The following is a 17206-nucleotide window of genomic DNA, read 5'->3' on the forward strand; positions in this document are numbered from 1 at the left end:
AAAAAAACTTGCGGAAGTTTTCTAGCAATTTTGTTTCCTTTGCAGAGCCGGTTTCTTGCATGAAAAACACATTTTTATTTTCCTTCTAACCGTTGGTCTTTTACTTTTACTTATATGATAGTATATTTAATGAAAAAAATTTAGGGCATGTTTGGCACACCTATCCAACTCCACCTCTCCTCAGCCAAACAGTTTCAGCTCCACCTAAAAATAGGAGCGGAGCTTGATGGAGCTCTCTTACAAAATAAACTAGAGAGATGGAGCTGGGTTTAGGTAGTTCCACAACTCTACTCCAGACCTAACTCCTGAAGAAAAATTTAAATGAACTAGAGAGGTGGAGCTGGGTTTAGTCAGCCCCACAACTCTACTCCAGACATAACTCCTAAAGCAAAATTTAAAAGTTAGAGCTCTACCAAACATGCCATTAGCTGAGGTGAAAGGGTTGTAACTACCCTAATCTGGTTCTAATATAACACCGGCCTCTCCTATATCCGGTTTTCTCTAAAATAATATTTTAAAAAAATCATATAAGAATAAATAGTAGTTGTAGAAATAACTGGGCCTAAACAAAAACAAGGGTGCCCACTTCTCTCAGGCTCCCAAAAGCCCAGCCCAGCGCAACACCCCGCCCTCGCGGCCTCGCCAGTCGCCACGGCCACCATGCCGCCGCCGCCGCCGTCGAAGAACCGCGGCCACGTTCCCGCGCCCCGGCCGCCTCCGGGCAAGCCGCCTGGGCGACGGATGGCGAGCCGGGACGCGGCGGAGCGGGCGGCGTTCTTCGCGCGGCGCGAGGCGGCCGCGGTGCTCCGCCGCGTGCTCCGCGGGGACGCGTCCAGGCGCGCCGCGGGCTCCATCAAGTCGCTCGTGTACTCCCCCTCCGTCCGCAACAAGCGCGCCACCTTCGCCCTCGTCTGCCAGACCCTCAAGTGTAAGCCTCACTCGCATCGATGCCCCCCCTCGTTTCGCTGTTGCGTGCAAGGTGTTCGATGGAATGCCAGTGCCGAGCTGTGTTGCTGCGTCCTCTCAACTTGGATTTGGATATCCTATTACTGCCATCCTATGTGTCGCATGAAATGGTCGTGTGGGAATGAGTGCCAGGTGTTTGTGCCAGTTTTCTTCTCGTTTGTCCATACTGCACAATGCAAGAGGTTATTTTCTGGAAACATTAAAGACAACTTCACTACCTAGCCTCCAGAGTTGCTCTGATATGGATAATACATCTTGGTAATCAGCATCACAAATAACATTTTAGCATCACTCACAGAACTTTGGTGGTAAAAATGCCAACTGTTAGATAACCCCATACACACTGTTTTTCCTAGATTTGGATGGTAATTGAGAGCTGGGGAGTAAAACCTCAGTTTGGTATACTGTACACTTAAAAAATAATCTGCTATACTGTACACTTAGAAAATACCTCAGTTTGGTCCTTTTTCTGTATTCACTCCTCTCCTCATGTTGCTCTATTTCCTTTATCAGATCTTCCAATTCTAAAGGAGGTTTTAGCATCAACTGGAGTACTAACCAGTAAATGGAAGGTCAGTTAGACACTTCGTATGTTGTGATGGAATAATGGAATTGAATTCCTTCTTTGTGTACAGTATTGTTATCTGTGTGGTGTTCACATGTTAGCTTTAGTCATGCCTCTTAAGTTGCAACATAGAATACCTGCATGGTGCAAAACATCAACTGACTTTTTTTTTCAACTTGCAGAAACAGGAAGAATTAGTTTTCGTGACTGCCTATGACATTCTCTTTGGTCAGGTTTGTCAGTTACTCAACCCTTTAGATTCAACATATTACTTCCACAGTCTGTGCATTTGTTTTGTTTAACCTTTCAGTTGTGGAGTTCAGATCTTGTAGCCACAAAATGGTTAAACTTTTGCATTGCACTTGATTACATAACAGTTCTGCATGTCATTGAAGCTCACAAGATAGTTCATTTCTCCTGTCCCTATTAAAATAAACAATAACATGAAATGATATTGATACTTGTAGGAGACAGCAGCTTCTGGATCCGTTGAACAGTTAATTATGTTACATAAGGATACTATTATGGCTGCTCTTGAGAAAATGTGTATTAGAAGGAAGGTTCGTAGTGTTGAAGACTTAGTAAGCAAGAAAAGGACAGGTACTTCTCTCCGCTCTGTTCTTTTGAAGCTTTTCATTCATTATTCCTGTTATATGATATGATTACTTCTAAATGCTTCTCTCAGCCATCTAATTAGCCTGCCCTTCCAAAATCAAATGCATTAGTCGATGTTTAAATTTTTTGTAGCAGTTAAAAGAAGTGCTAGTCTGTAATGAAGCATGTAATTACACTGTATAATTAGAATGTGCTACAAACTTACACTTGCATTTGCAGAGCATCTCAGTTCAATTTTGTCAATACTCAATATACATTGTTCATGTAATGTTTCATATAATAGGTAGCTTATGAGTTCATTTCCTTTTGTCCATGTACAGTTGATTTGTTATGACAATTGACATATTATGGCCAGCTCTGTTTAACCTGTTGGTTTTATTTTTAGCAATACCATCACAGATAATAGTTAATAGCACCAGTCGCATTTGCACCCGGAAAAACCGACTTGGTTTTCAAAATTAGGATCATAACAATGTTTGAAAATAAGTGTATTAATTGAATTTGTGCATATGTTTTGGTTTCTACATATTAATTACATATGGTCCTCACTAAGCTTAAATCATATGCTAATAGAGGAATTGTATTCATACAAGCTACTCACTGTTATCCCTTTCTTCAGTCAAACCAAAACCCAGGTTTCTTCGTGTTAACACACTCAGGACCAGTACAGATTCTGTCATCGAAGAACTGAACAAAATACACAAGGTACTTCATCCATCTTCATGTTTAGCAAGCCTGTTGCTGTAAGGAACAGTCTAAGCAATTCTTCCGGAAACTACTGCTGTAAATGCAACCTTATTTTCAAATTGTACTACTTGTGAGACTCGACTAATTTCATTCAGTATTGAGTAGGTTGATAAAGACGAATTGGTTCCGGACTTGTTGGTGCTCCCACCTGGAACTGATTTGCATAACCACCATTTGGTCTCAGAAGGAAAAGTATTTTTACAAGTGAAGTCTTGTATTTCTATAGCGTTTACTCTTGAATGACCTATGAATAATACCGATTGCCTTTTTCCTCATCTTTAACTCCTTTCACAGGGGAAAGCAAGTTGTATGGTGGCAGTTGCATTATGCCCTGAGCCAGGCTGGAAGGTTAGTGCATTCGATCTGGCTGGACTAAAATTTCATTAATATTTATTATTATCTTGAAACTATTTGCAGCCAAAGATCTACAGCCCTAAAAGGAAGGCAGCATATGTTCTTGATAGATGCTAAGTAGCAGTAGTAAACTAGTTTATTACCCTGCCTTTCCTGTATGCTTGCTTAATTAAATGATGGATATGACTTTACATAAATAAGATTTTAATATCATCTGAATTACAGTACTACCTATGTTAGTGCGTAGCAATAAATACTCCATTGATTTTGATTATTCTATGGCATGAGTTTTTGGTAATGCTGAAATTGCTGGTATGAATTGAGCATACAAAATAATACTAGTAGCTATGTGTTTACTTAAAATCTATATACTATTTCTCACTTTGCAAATAAATAAGTCTATATGCTTTTTTTTTTGTTTTCATCTTTTGTTTTTGTCATGGATTTGGAAAAAAAATTGTAGCATCACAATATTTCCAGTCAAACAACATTACTTTGATTGTATTGCTTTTTAGTTACATCATATTAAATCATTAATTTCCACTTGAACATTAAACTTAGGTTATTGATGCATGTGCGGCTCCAGGGAATAAAACAGTCCATCTTGCTGCACTCATGAATGGAGAGGGGAGTATTACAGCTTGTGAACTTAATAAAGAGAGGACCAAGACTTTGCAAAATACTATCCGAAGATCCGGAGCAAACAGTATCCTCTCTTTAAGTTTCTGGTTTTAATGACCTTGATAGTGTATTTTTGCACATTGTTTTGCTGTTAACACATCCTTCTCACCATACTTTTAGTTTAAACTAGATCAATTTATTTTTTCAAGTTTGCATAGTTTCTGCTGTAACTAAAATATCCAATGATCCTTTTGGACCTTCAGTATAAGCTTGTTCTGAAGGAATTTCTAGATATGCTACTTAAGTTGATGATTAAAACATTCCGCCTCCCTTAGATTGGGGTGTTAATTTCTTTGTAGAAAACATACTATAACCTCCTGCTTGCATCTTAACTTTAATACGTTTTCTCGATATGATCATAAATTGTCTTGATGATATGTAGTTTGTTCTTCTGTTTCCCAAGTTCTATGTCTGTTTGTACTTATTTACTATACATTGTCTGTTATGTCTTACAAAGTTCATGACATATTATGAAACTCATTTTCCTTGACCAATTGATTAGATATTGAAACAATCAATGGTGACTTTTTGGATATCGATAGCAATGATCCATCATATGCCGAGGTTTGTAGGAGTTATTGATAAATATTTTAGACGTCTTGTAGCCTTTTGCTTGCCTCATAGCACAGCTGTCCCTAATTTTGTGTGTTCCTATGAGATGATGATTGCTGCAGGTCCGAGCTATTCTATTAGATCCCTCTTGCTCTGGTTCCGGAATCTCTACAGAGAGACTTGACCATTTGCTCCCTTCGCACTCAAGAGGTAACTACAGGTTGATAACTTGTATATTCATACCCTGTCCAATTAAAAACTTTTTTGCATGATTTGCGATGAGCTTAGTATTTACTGTGTGCAATGTATGAGTTTGCCACGATGATATGCATCCTATCCTTGCATTCATGGAATTTTTGAGGGAAACATTTGCACTGAATGAAATCTTGATACGCAGGTAATCAGGATGATGCAAGTACGAGTTCAAGGATAAGGAAACTCTCCGCCTTCCAGAGGAAAGCGCTCTCACATGCTCTGTCATGTAAGTCCCTCCTCTTTTTCTGTATCCAATCTTAACATGTCAATGGACATCATCTGCACAATTCTGAAGCTTCCCTCCACCTCTTGCCCAGTCCCCTCTGTGGAGAGAGTGGTCTACAGCACCTGCTCAATCCACCAAGCTGAGAACGAGGACGTCGTGAGCTCCGTCCTGCCATTGGCGTCATCGCTCGGATTCGAGCTCGCTACTCCATTCCCTCAATGGCGACGCCGTGGTCTCCCCGTCTTTGAAGGATGTAGGTGTTCTATACCTCAAATTTCAACCATGATCAGTCCTGGATGACAATCCATTGACGAGTAAAAAAAAAAAAAACCTCTAGTTCTTCATGGCTTTGGCTTTGCGCTTGTGTGCAGCTGAGCATCTGCTTCGGACGGACCCGGAGGACGGCCTGGAGGGCTTCTTCATATCGTTGTTCGTGAGGAAAGCAGCAGCAGCAGCCGATGCTGTAAAGCCTAGCAATGGTGGTTTGGGAGTGAGCAAGCAGGTTTTTAAGAGACGTAACGGGCTCATGGCTTTCGGCTCATCGAGACTGTCCAGGATGATGATGCTCTGCTCTACCCGGGGTCTCTCGAGAAGATGATCCTTTAGGATCTCTTCGATCTTCTTTCTTTGAAAGCTAAGGAAACTGAGTGTTCAACTGGAAAATTTTGTTTTGAAATGCTTAGACGAGGAATTTTTCTTTTTCTTTTTTTGGTTTTTGTAGACGCAATGACATTTAAGGGCAAATTTCATTCCATTTCACGGCTACCAAGCCACACAAAATACATAAGCAGATAACTAATACCACACACTTATTCACTGATTACTTGATCAGACGATCACTAACTAGCTCAAAAGAAGAACACAAACATTCCAGGACCATCATGATGATGGCAGCGACGCACGGTTCGCCTACTTGCCCTTGCCCTTGGGCTCGCCGGCGCCGGCGACCTTGACCTCGACGACGCGCGGCTTCTTGGGCTCCGGTGGCGGCTTCTTGTCGACGGTGACGGTGAGCACCCCGTCCTTGTACTCGGCGCGGACGCCGTCGAGGTCGGCGCTCTCCGGCAGCGGGAACCTCCTCATGAACTTGCCCATCCGCCGCTCCATCCTCAGGTACTTCACCCCCTCGCCGCCGTCGTCGCCGTCGCCGGCGGGGCGCCTGCGCTCGCCGCTGATGGCGAGCACGTTGCCGTCCTCGACCTCGACCCGGACGTCGGCGGGGGCGACGCCGGGCATGTCGACGGCGAGCACGAGCGCGCCGGAGGCCCGGAGCTCCTTGACGTCCATGGGGGTGTTGGCCATGGCGCGGCGGTCGCGCACGTAGGCGCGCGTCGGCGGGTTGAGCTGCCGCTCCAGCTCATCGGGGAGGTCCAGGTCCAGCAGCTGCTGCATCGCCACCGCCAGCAACGGCTCGCCGCCGACCACCGACAACTCCATCGATAACAAAAACTACTTTGCTTGGTGGATATAATGGTGATGATCTCTCTCTCTCTCGTCGTGTGTGGGTGCTTGCGCGATCGTCGCGTTCTTTGTTGGGACTTGGGAGAGATGGAGGGGGGGAGCTTGGAGTTTATATGGAGGGAGAGGAGTGAAGAGTGTGGAAGGGTTGGGGATTACAGGGAGGACGCCTGTGCAACAAGGTTTCCGTTTTGAGGCTGCCTGGCTCAGAGCTGGGGATTACAGGGAGGTGGTGGAATCAGCATGGGCACGGGGCAGTGATGGCTCACAGTCTCTGCAGGGCACCTGGAGAAATATGCAACAGATGGCTGCATCTCTTCGTGACTGGAGCAAAGTGTCTTTTGGCTCGATCCGCAAAGAAATACAGAGATTGGAGAGGAAGCTAAAAACACTCCGGTCTTCAGGTTTGGAGGAGAGTGTGATACAAGAAGAAAGGATGGTAGAAAGGCAGTTGTGTGAGCTCTTTGAGAGAGAAGAAATCATGGCTCGACAAAGGTCACGAGTGGACTGGCTCCGAGAAGGAGACCGTAACACTGCTTTCTTTCATGCTAGGGCCACGGCACGGCGGCGCACCAACAAGATCACTGTGCTGGTAAAGGATGACGGCACTAGATGCACTGATCAGGAGGGTATAAAAAAATTGGCCGGAAAGTTCTATGAGGATCTCTTCACATCTGAACCTTGTGTGTCAACTGATGTGGTGTTAGAGGCAATCCCAATCAAAGTTGATGTGCTGGTCAATGAGGAACTGGGCAAACCATACTCTGATGATGAGATCAAAGATGCGCTGTTCCAAATGGGCCCAACCAAAGCACCGGGGCCGGATGGCCGGAAAGTTCTATGAGGATCTCTTCACATCTGAACCCACTGGGGACTGATCAAAGGGGAGATTTGCAATGCAGTGCGTGGTTTCCTTTTGGGAGAGGAGATCCCGGAAGGTTTTTGTGATTCTGTCATTGTCCTAATTCCCAAGGTACACAACCCTGAACATCTCTCCAAATTCCGCCCAATTAGTTTGTGCAATGTGCTCTACAAAATTGCTTCGAAGGTCTTAGCAAACCGTCTCAAACTCTTCCTTCCTGATATTGTCTCCGAGTTCCAAAGCGCCTTTGTGCCGGGGAGACTTATCACTGACAGTTCTCTTGTGGCCTATGAATGTTTAAACACCATTAAGAAACAAAGCAACAAGAAGCCTTTCTTTGCTCTAAAGATCGACATGATGAAGGCTTATGATAGGATTGAGTGGTCTTATCTCCATGGCTGCCTGATGAGACTTGGTTTTGAACAGGACTGGATCAATACGGTGATGCGCTGCGTGACCTCGACAAGATATGCAATCCGGATTAATGGTGAGCTCACCGACACTGTTGTTCCCTCGAGGGGAATAAGGCAGGGCGATCCCATAAGCCCCTACCTCTTCCTACTCTGTACTGAGGGGCTCTCTTGCATGCTGCAGAAGAAGGAACAACAAGGATTTCTACATGGGATTAGGAATGGCAGGCAAGGACCTCCAATCTCCCACTTGCTCTTCGCAGATGACAGCATTTTCTTTCCTAGAAGTGATCACAGAAGTGTCCAGGCTATCAAATCCACACTGCAAGCCTATTGTGATGCCTCGGGACAGAAAATTAACATGCAAAAATCCTCCATTTTCTTTGGAAAAAGATGTCCAAGCAACATCCGGAATGAAGTAAAGGCAAAGTTGCAAGTGTCAACGGAAATCCTACAAGATTCCTACCTTGGAATGCCTACTGAAATCAGCAGGGCAGTTTCAAACTCCTTCCAATTTCTCCCTGGCAGAATTTGGAAAAGAGTCAATGGTTGGACAGACATGCCTCTCTCAAGGGCGGGTAAAGAAACCATGCTGAAATCAGTGGCACAGGCGATACCCGACTTTGTCATGAGTTGTTTCCGTATCCCGATCATGACTTGTGAAAAGATGAAGTCCTATATTGCTGACCACTGGTGGGGTTTTGAAGAGGGGAAGAAGAAGATGCACTGGAGATTTTGGGAGTGGCTGACCTGTCACGCCCAGAAATTTCCGAATAGAATTCCCAAGCAGAATGTGCATTAAAACCCCCGTCCAGGACCGGCCGGGTACACAAACGACAAAGTTGACATACAGATCCACGTCTTACAAACATTATAAAAGTCTTACATAAATGCAGCGGAAAAACAAAAGATAACTGGAGCTAAGCCTTAACTTGATCTGTAGCGGGAACACCACTCCACAGGCATCCTCGACGGCACGGACGAAGCCTACTCCTCGGAGAAACCACCATCGGACACATACTCATACTCTGGGGTTGGGGAAAATAGAGCAAGACTGAGTACTACCCACTGTACTCAGCAAGTCATACCGGAATAGGGGTATGATGCAGGGATTTATCAAAGGAGAGCTAGAGTGGTTCATTTGCCTAAAGCGAGCATTTATAAACAAAAGTTGAAAGAAGTAAACAGTTGAAATAATTAATCAATATTAATCATCCACTGTCCAACGCTATCCCACGTTGCAACAGGCCCAGCCATCCACCTAAACTATCCAATTTCATAAGACTAAACTAGGGTGAAACTAATCACGGTGAATCTGGTTGACCGCCCATAACCGCGGGGACGGCTATTCGAATAGTTTTACTCTGATCAGAGGTGTACAACTGTACCCACAAGACACAGCCCCACGACACGTTACCGTGCGCCGACATGCCACCACGACATACCGGAAAGAGGCCGTGACAGGACCCTTCGCATAACCCCCTCTAGCCAAGCACACCACACCTCAGGTTTCACCCCCGTCCCCAGCGGGCGACGGGCAGTCCCCTCTCGTGCCTAGGTGAATCCGGAAGCGACAGAGGCCGTCGCAGGGCCCGCCCTGCTCCATCACACCCACCCTTGCCTGGATGCGTCAGCTAGAGGAAAGCTACACTACAAGCCCAGCCGTTGCCCACGCTGGCTTGTGGTAAGCACGATAAATTCTTCCAGGGTTTTCCGCGAACCGGTCCTTAATTGCCATGGGTGCGACTAGCAAAACCATGCACCCACAGCCCACCATGTGATTCATTTTAATTAATCAACACCAAAGTGGTGGTACTAATCCAACATTACCATTAGAACCTGCAGTCTATACTTTAATAGGATTTTTCCCCAATGTGTGCTAGTTGAACTAAGCATGGCTAAGCGATTCCTAGTCCAAAGTCTATTCATGTTATAACCCAAGCTAACAAGGAGCATGGTACCAAAATAGCATGGCTGGAACAATAGGTAAACATCCCATAGTATTTGTTGCAAAGCGATGCAGTATTTGAAAGAAAACATTAGAACATTTACAATATAGGATCAACATGATCAAGTGACACGCATGACTTGCCTTGCTCTGCTGCTGGAAGAACCTCGGCGACTATCTCGAAGTACACCGGAGCGTCGGGAGAACCGGAATCTAAGCGACATACAAAGCAAACAATACAAACAGGCTATAAGACTACTGAAACAGAGAACAAAACCATTTTTAATGGATTCTACACATTTTTCTTGATTTACTGAGACTTGAACGGGCTTAAACGGAGCACGGATGAATTAGTTATGAATTTTAGAAGATTCACTGTGTTTATTACTATAACAAAAGTCCTTAAATCATTTATTGCGCAATAAGCCCTAGGGCTGACGTCATCAAGGGGGGTGGCGCCGACAGGCGGGGCCCGCATGTCAGTGGCGCACGGGGTGGCCGGTCTACCGTGGACCGGGACCACGCGGGTGGTCCACCGCCGGTCCACGGGATCGACGGCTCGGATCGGCCTGGGGCCGATCGGACGGTGCGGCGGCGGCCTGGCTCGGCTCGGCTCGGCACAAAGCCGGCCGGCCGGCCATGGCAAGGGCGGCGGTGCGCGCGCGTCCACCGGCGACGGCAAGCGGCGGCAGCGGACGACGCCCCGACGGCGGCGACGACCGAAGGCGACGGCGAGCGCGGGTGGCGGCGGCGCACGGGGAAACGGGGAAGGAAAGGAAAGGGGAGGGAGTCCTCACCGGAGAGGGCGGCGACGACCGGCGACGAGGAGCGACGGAGGGAGGTCGACAAGCGGCGGACGGGGTCCGGGACGACCTAAAGAACGAAAAGGAAAAGATTAGAGAGGGAGAGAGGGGCCATAGAAGGCGGGAACACCGGCCGAAGGCGGCGGACATGGCGGCTCTCACCGTCGCACGGCGGGAATGGTGCTCCGGCGGCGAACCTCGACGGAGGAGGGGTGGACGGGGTGGATCTCGGCCACTCGAACCCAACGGCGGCGACGGCGCGGTGTGGCGGCGAGCCTAGCGGCGGCTAGAGGCGGCCGGAGTGGCGGGAAAGGCGGCGGCGGGTGGATGCACGGTGCGGGAGCGATGGAGAGCTCGGGAGAGTTCGGCGAGATGGGGAAAAAGAGAGAGGGGGTGGCGGTGGAGCTTAAATAGGGGAAGGGGAACTCGGACGTGGCCGGTAGGGGCGGGATTCGCCGGCCGACGTGGGGAGTTGGGAAGGAGAGAGAGGCGGGATTCGAAATTCGAATCCCGGCCATCTCGGGCGCGGGCGCGAGCGGGAGAGAGGGGGAAGTGGGTGCGGGAGACGCGGCGCATGACCGGGGCGGCCGACGTGGCCCGGAGGGGGCGGGACGTGGGCACGGCGGCGGTTTCGGCGGTGGTGGCGACGTGGGGGCGGGCGGCCGGAGGAAGGGGACGACCCCGACAGGTGGGGCCCACCTGTCAGCGTCCCAGGGAGAGAGGGGAGGCGGCTTGGGCCGGCCCACAAGGAGGAGGGCGTGCGCGGCGGCGGGGTGGACTGGGCCGACGGCCCAAGAAGAGGAAAAGGAGGGAAAAGAAAAAGAAAAGGAGGAAAAGATTTTCCCTGGGTTTTAAAATTGCATGTGCTCAATTTTAATTGGTTAAAATTATTTCGAGAGCTCTGAAAATTCCACTAAAAATCTTGTTAGCGAATTTCGACATGTAGAACTCAAGAAAAATTCCACATGCCAATTCCGATTATTATTTGCATTAATTTATTAAGGTTTACTCTTGCTTTAAACTGGTATTTTCTTGAGACCATTTATAACTTCAATTTAGGCTTGGGAAAGAACTTCAGGGTGTGACATGACCTCTCCAAAGTCATTGGGAGGGATGGGTTTCAGGGATTTCGTCATCTTCAACCAAGCGATGTTGAGCAAACAAGGATGGCGCCTCCTCACTGATCCAAACTCCCTTTGCACAAGGGTACTTAAAGGCAGGTATTTTCCTAATTGTTCTTTTTGGGATGCCCCCCAACCAAGATCTGCTTCTTTCACTTGGCGAAGCATTCTGTTTGGTAAGGAATTACTCAAGAAAGGAGTGGCATGGAGGGTGGGAGATGGAAAATCAATCAAGATCCTGTCAGACAATTGGATTCCTAATGTGCAGGCTGGACTGGTAAGTCCTCTTATGCATATTCCGGAGGATGCAACAGTGCAATTTCTCATGGAGGAAGGGGGGAAAGAATGGAACCACGACTTGGTGAAATATGCTTTTGATGAAGAAACTGCCAATGAGATTCTGCAAGTGCCAATAAGCCGACATGGGGGGGATGATTTCGCTTCTTGGCCACATGACAAGAGAGGTCTGTTTACAGTGAGGTCGGCTTACAACTTGGCTCGGTCAGAAGCCTTTCTTATCGACCACAACAGCAGTGGAGAAGAGGCCTCCCCTCTATCATGCATGACAATGAAACAAACTGGAAGAATCTTTGGAAGATCTGTGCACCTGGAAAGATGAAAATTAATCTATGGCGTGCTGCCCATGACTGCCTCCCGACAGGTTTTCAGCTCCGAAGGAGGCATATTGAGGCGAGGGATGGTTGTGCTTTTTGCAGCAGAGATGATCGCATTGAGCACGTGTTTCTTATGTGCCCTTTCTCTGATTCTGTATGGAAAGAGATCAAGCAGGTGTACAACATCAAGCTGGGCAGAGGAGATCTTGCTAATGTGAGATAGTGGATTTTTGACTTCCTTCGCCGAGGTTCAGCTATCCAGAACACAGTGCTTGCTGTCACCTTTTGGCATATTTGGGAGGCAAGAAACAATGCCAAAAATAATGTGGAGACTTTGCATCCGAGAAGGGTGGTCCAGAAGATAGTGGCGTATGTGGAAATGATCATGCAACACTGCGGGCCTGGGAATGTTTCTAGGCCGGCGGAACGCATTTCATTGCCTAGCTGGGTGCCACCACCGGCGGGCGTTTTCCTAATCAATACTGATGCAGCGGTGTTCCAGGCTGAGCGCCAAATGGGAGTCGGGGTGGTGATCAGAGACCAACACGGCAACTGTCTTTTGGCGGCCAACACTCGTTTCATGGGGATCACCGATCCGGAGACAGCGGAGGCTTGTGCTATCCGGCATGCGCTGTGGCTGGCCAAAGAAGAAGGCTTCCATAATGTGATTGTTGCTTGCGACTGTCTTTCTGTTATTCAAAAGCTAAACTCACCTGGGCGGGATCGCTCCAAGATTGGTTGCCTGGTTGAGGACATCAAGAAGCTTGGTGTTGAGTTTATCAGTGTTTCCTTTATCCATGTTAGTCATTGTTCTAATGTAGCGGCACACACATTAGCTCGTTGTTCTGAGCCCTCTGTCTGTAATGTTTACCATAATGAGACTCCGGACTGTATCCGTGAGATGCTCCTGTCTGATGCTCAGTAATCAATAAAGTGCCGTTTTCATCTCAAAAAAAAAAGAGTGGAAGGGTTGGGTGGTGAGGTTGCGAGAGAGATGGAGAATGTTCGAGCGTTTCTCGGGAGGGGGAAGAGGCTTCGGCACTCTTTGCTGGGTGGGGTCCACTGTCCACGCAGCGGCAGCAGGCATTCCGGTGCATGGAAACAAAAGGTCCGTTTTACCAAGAATTTTGCAAAATGTCCCAAAAAAAAGAATTTTGCAAAATGCTTACCCTTGTTTGGCAGTCCAATAAGCCCTTACTTGGACCCTCCCCTCCGGGACCGAGATGAAGGAGAATTCTCACCCGTGGATGAGCAGAGGTGGAGCTTCATAATTTTCCGGGGACTAGGCTGGGGATGGTAAATTACCCATGGGTGACTCGACAAGACCCTTGACTATTAGTTATATGTTTAAAAGTAGTCCACTCAAAAAAATATAGGTCCAATATATATAAAACCTAACCTTAATACACAGCCCTCTCCCTCACCCAATCCCCAGATCCTCCTCAACCATTCCACTGTCGTTATCTCTAGTTCCCAATCCCCATCCGACCATCCCCAACCGTCGGTTGCACCTCCCCATCTTGTTAGCCTCCTCGTTGTGTGCCCCGTCGTCGCCACCTGCCTTGTTACGTGCCCGCGCCCCCTCGTCGTTGGCGTCCTCATCACTGGTCATCTCGTTGCCGCCCGCCTTGTCGTACGCCCATGTCGTCAACCGCCTCACTGCACACCCCCTCGTTGCCAGACTCCTCATCGTCATCCACCCCCTCATCACTGGCCGTCTCGTCACCATCCGCCTCCTCTTCTCTGGCCACCCTGTTGAGCGCCCCTCATCGTTGGGTCGCCTCATCGTCATGCCGCGTCGCCGCTCCTCCATCATGCCACCTCGTCGACGCACCATGCGTTGCCTTGTCGGTTGCCCTCGAGCTGACTCTTAGTCGGGTTGCGGGGCCACGAGGGGCCGGGGGCAAGGACTAATTTCGCTCCGGTAATCCCTCCAGGGTTGGGGGTAGGGATACCAGAGGATAGCAGGGGCGGGGGTGTTCCAACCCAACCCACCTTGGTCCCATTCCGTTGCCACCCTTAGGAATCAAGACCAAGAGGTCAAAAGCTCCATCGATTGGCCATGAGCTAATTATAATCCAAAACGGCTTATTAATGAAGAAAAATAATTTATAGATCAAATTTTTATATTTGTATTTTTAGCGACGTAAACAATGCTAAAAAGAAACAACATAAAAACATAATCTAAAATTAACTCCAAAAATTAAGTTATATAATTCAAAATTTGTTAGTAGCGATTTCATAGAGGGCAAACAATGAGAGTTGAAATTGGAATCACAGAAATATCTCTACTACGATAAAAGGACAGTCGTCCTCCCTTCCCTTCTTTCCTTCCACAATCCTCATTGCGCACCTCTTCCCTTTGCCAATCTCAACATAGCGCGCGAGCGCACTAATGGAAGTTGAGAAAGAGGAGCTCGTAGGAACAAAATGGTTGGCGAGCACTCAAAAAGGGAAGGCTAAAGGTGAGAAGTGAAACCACAAGTGAGAAGTGATCAAGAAGGAAGAAAAATGGATAGAGAGAGGAAGAGGAATTCTATATCTATACATTTTATATAGTTGGTACCCACTAGAAATTATTAGAAGCTAAATCTCAACATGCAAGTATACTATATAATCGCCCACTAGTCATTATTATTATAAAGCATCTTAAATCACATGTAAGCATGATATATCATATCTATATATCCTATATAGTTTGCACCAAAAACTAAACATGCATTAGCCACATCACCCACAAAACTAGAGCCACCGGATCATTTTCATGAGCCATCACAACCATCCAATAGACATTAAATATCAACAGTTATCATTTTTCATTGATTATGAGTAAACTCAACATTCTTTAACCACTTAGCATAGTATGCAGTAAAACACCACTACAATAAGTATTTCATTTTTCATATGTGAGGTGTTTTTATAGGTACATAGTATTTATCACGTCTATACATTGAAATTTTTTAGCTGCACTACACACATGAATAGTTTGCCGCAACACGCGGGGTATTATCTAGTATAAGTAATTATTAAAAGCTAAAACTCAACATACAAGTATACCACATCATCACATCATCACCCACTAGCCATTACCATATATCATTTTAAAATACATGCAAGTAATGTATCATATAAAATATAATATTATAGAGTTTAACATATAAGTATGTTAAATCATATTTATCACATCATTTTTACAATATTTAACACTCATCATTTCTATAATATTTACCATGTATGCATCCATTTATTTTGTAGCAAAAGCCGGGTATCATCTAGTATCAATAAAGTTTATCCCCATTAAGTGTAGTTAAATACTAATTTTGTATTCTCTCATGAAACCACATCGCCTCAATTATTTTTAGTCATTGGAAGATTCATCAAGGATGCAAATTGCATCCCTTCTCCACAAAACCACACCGTACAACTCAATCATTTATTATTTTTGGATAATTAATGAAATACAAAAGGTATAAACACATGAAGGAAAATCATATAGTAAGTTATAATTTTTTTTACAATTTATATATACTATTTTACAACATAATTCTCTCGCATCAATGTATGGAATTACCATCTATTAGAGCATGTTTGGCACAGCTCCAGCTTCAGCTCCATCTCTCTTAGAGCTGGAGCTCAGCCAAACAGTTTTAGCTCCACTTAAAATGGGAGTAGAGCTCTCTCACAAAATGAACTAGAGAGGTGAAGCTAGGTTTAGGCAGATCCACAACTCTACTCCAAACCCAACTCTTGGAGCTAAATTTAAGAGTTTGAGCTCTACCAAATATGCCTTTAATGTAGTGAATGATAGGTGGGGCCTACTATATCTCTTGCATTTTTCTTTTTCCCTTTTGCTAAATCTATTTAAAAGTTTAAGGGTGAACAGGTATGGTTAACTTATATTCTTTTCGACGTACATCTAGTTGTTACCTCACTAAGGAGGCTATCAGACGGCTTATTGGAGAATAAGTCAAACGGCATATTTACAAATGAAAAATAATTCACGAATAAAATTTTTATATATGTATTCTTAAGGATCTAAAAGCAAATGCTGAAAAATCAACTCCAAATTTAAGGTTGAAATTTTAAATTTTGGCTGGTAAGTATAAGTGGAAAGATAAGCCTTAAATCTTGTGCACCAACTTAATTAGATCCATATTATAAATTATTTTACAGAATCGTTTAATTCTGGGTGTTTGTGTTAAAATATCAATTATTGAAGAACAATGCATGTTACGACAACACTGTGACAACCTATACCGAATCAAATAACCTCTCTTTGTTACTAATCTAAAAAACCCCGATTTTTTTACATCTAAACACACGCAACACCGTATTTCCAAATACAAGCACGCCAAACACACATTTAACTTTGTAGGCACTAGGCAGGATGCTACTTGAGTGGTGATTTCTATTGAACTGTTATGAGCAAAACTAATTGGATGCTGAATTGATGAGTACTACATACGTATACGTATACACCAACAGCTTACCTCCAATTGGCCCGTTGGCTTTTGTTTCAGAAATCAGAACAACATGGCCCTGTATTTTCTCCAGCAAAAGTTGGATTAAATTTTAGATACTCGTGGCATGCTTTTCAAACTGCTAAACGGTATGTTTTGTGCGAAAACTTTCTATATAAAAGTTGTTCAAAAATACCAGATTAATCTATTTTTCAAGTTTGAAATAATTAAAAATCAATTAATCACACGTTATTACAACCTCGTTTTACGTGAAACACTTAATCTTCATCTTTATCTTTATCTTCAGGATATTCAAACACCACCATAGTACGTGTAACATTTTTTCTACAATTCAAATCTAATTCATCCATAAGGATCATCAAAATTAATCATAATTTGTGCTAATTAGTAATCTTCATTTGTTTTGCATACTAGTTTTGCATATCAATCAGCTTTCAATCGTAACATATACATTTTTGAGTGTAATCTAAATATAGTAAGGCACATGATTGCTTTTGGTTGGCAAAGAAGAGAGTATTTTTTTTAAGAAGGCGAAGGAGAGTTATCAA

The 17206-nt window shown here is 45.2% G+C and overlaps 2 protein-coding genes and 1 long non-coding RNA gene across 4 annotated transcripts; 2 read left to right on the top strand and 1 right to left on the bottom strand.

Moving 5' to 3' along the window:
* Positions 1–580: 580 nt before the first annotated feature.
* Positions 581–5715, top strand: LOC4328735 (25S rRNA (cytosine-C(5))-methyltransferase NSUN5). 2 transcript variants are annotated; one of them, XM_015767610.3, is made up of 13 exons: positions 581–928; positions 1480–1538; positions 1714–1764; positions 1999–2131; positions 2766–2851; positions 2999–3097; positions 3188–3241; positions 3809–3953; positions 4431–4492; positions 4603–4690; positions 4878–4961; positions 5053–5214; positions 5333–5715. In XM_015767610.3, exons 1-13 carry the CDS (start codon positions 661–663, stop codon positions 5557–5559), a joined length of 1518 nt encoding a protein of 505 aa, XP_015623096.1. In that variant the 5' UTR covers positions 581–660; the 3' UTR covers positions 5560–5715. The 2 variants fall into 2 exon arrangements, with proteins under 2 accessions (XP_015623096.1, XP_015623097.1); XM_015767611.3 differs by having other exon boundaries at positions 2999–3085.
* Positions 5694–6565, bottom strand: LOC4328736 (19.0 kDa class II heat shock protein). The gene has a single exon (NM_001409862.1). The coding sequence runs from the start codon at positions 6396–6398 to the stop codon at positions 5871–5873; it is 528 nt and encodes a 175-aa protein (NP_001396791.1). The 5' UTR covers positions 6399–6565; the 3' UTR covers positions 5694–5870.
* Positions 6566–7258: 693 nt separating this feature from the next.
* On the top strand, positions 7259–8008 carry LOC136355135 (uncharacterized). Its single transcript, XR_010739265.1, has 3 exons — positions 7259–7392; positions 7708–7768; positions 7876–8008. It is a non-coding gene; the product is annotated as an uncharacterized lncRNA (long non-coding RNA).
* The last annotated feature ends 9198 nt before the right edge of the window (positions 8009–17206 follow it).

Source organism: Oryza sativa, chromosome 2, assembly GCF_034140825.1.
Source record: "Oryza sativa Japonica Group chromosome 2, ASM3414082v1".
NCBI classification, from domain to species: domain Eukaryota; kingdom Viridiplantae; phylum Streptophyta; class Magnoliopsida; order Poales; family Poaceae; genus Oryza; species Oryza sativa.

Excerpts from the sequence above, each read along its gene's own strand:
- LOC4328735 (XM_015767610.3), top strand. The coding sequence starts at position 661 with ATGCCGCCGCCGCCGCCGTCGAAGAACCGCGGCCACGTTCCCGCGCCC. Across the intron at positions 1,539-1,713 it reads TACTAACCAGTAAATGGAAG|AAACAGGAAGAATTAGTTTT; the intron begins GTCAGTTAGACA and ends TTCAACTTGCAG. Across the intron at positions 4,691-4,877 it reads GCTCCCTTCGCACTCAAGAG|GTAATCAGGATGATGCAAGT; the intron begins GTAACTACAGGT and ends CTTGATACGCAG.
- LOC4328736 (NM_001409862.1), bottom strand. The coding sequence starts at position 6,398 with ATGGAGTTGTCGGTGGTCGGCGGCGAGCCGTTGCTGGCGGTGGCGATG.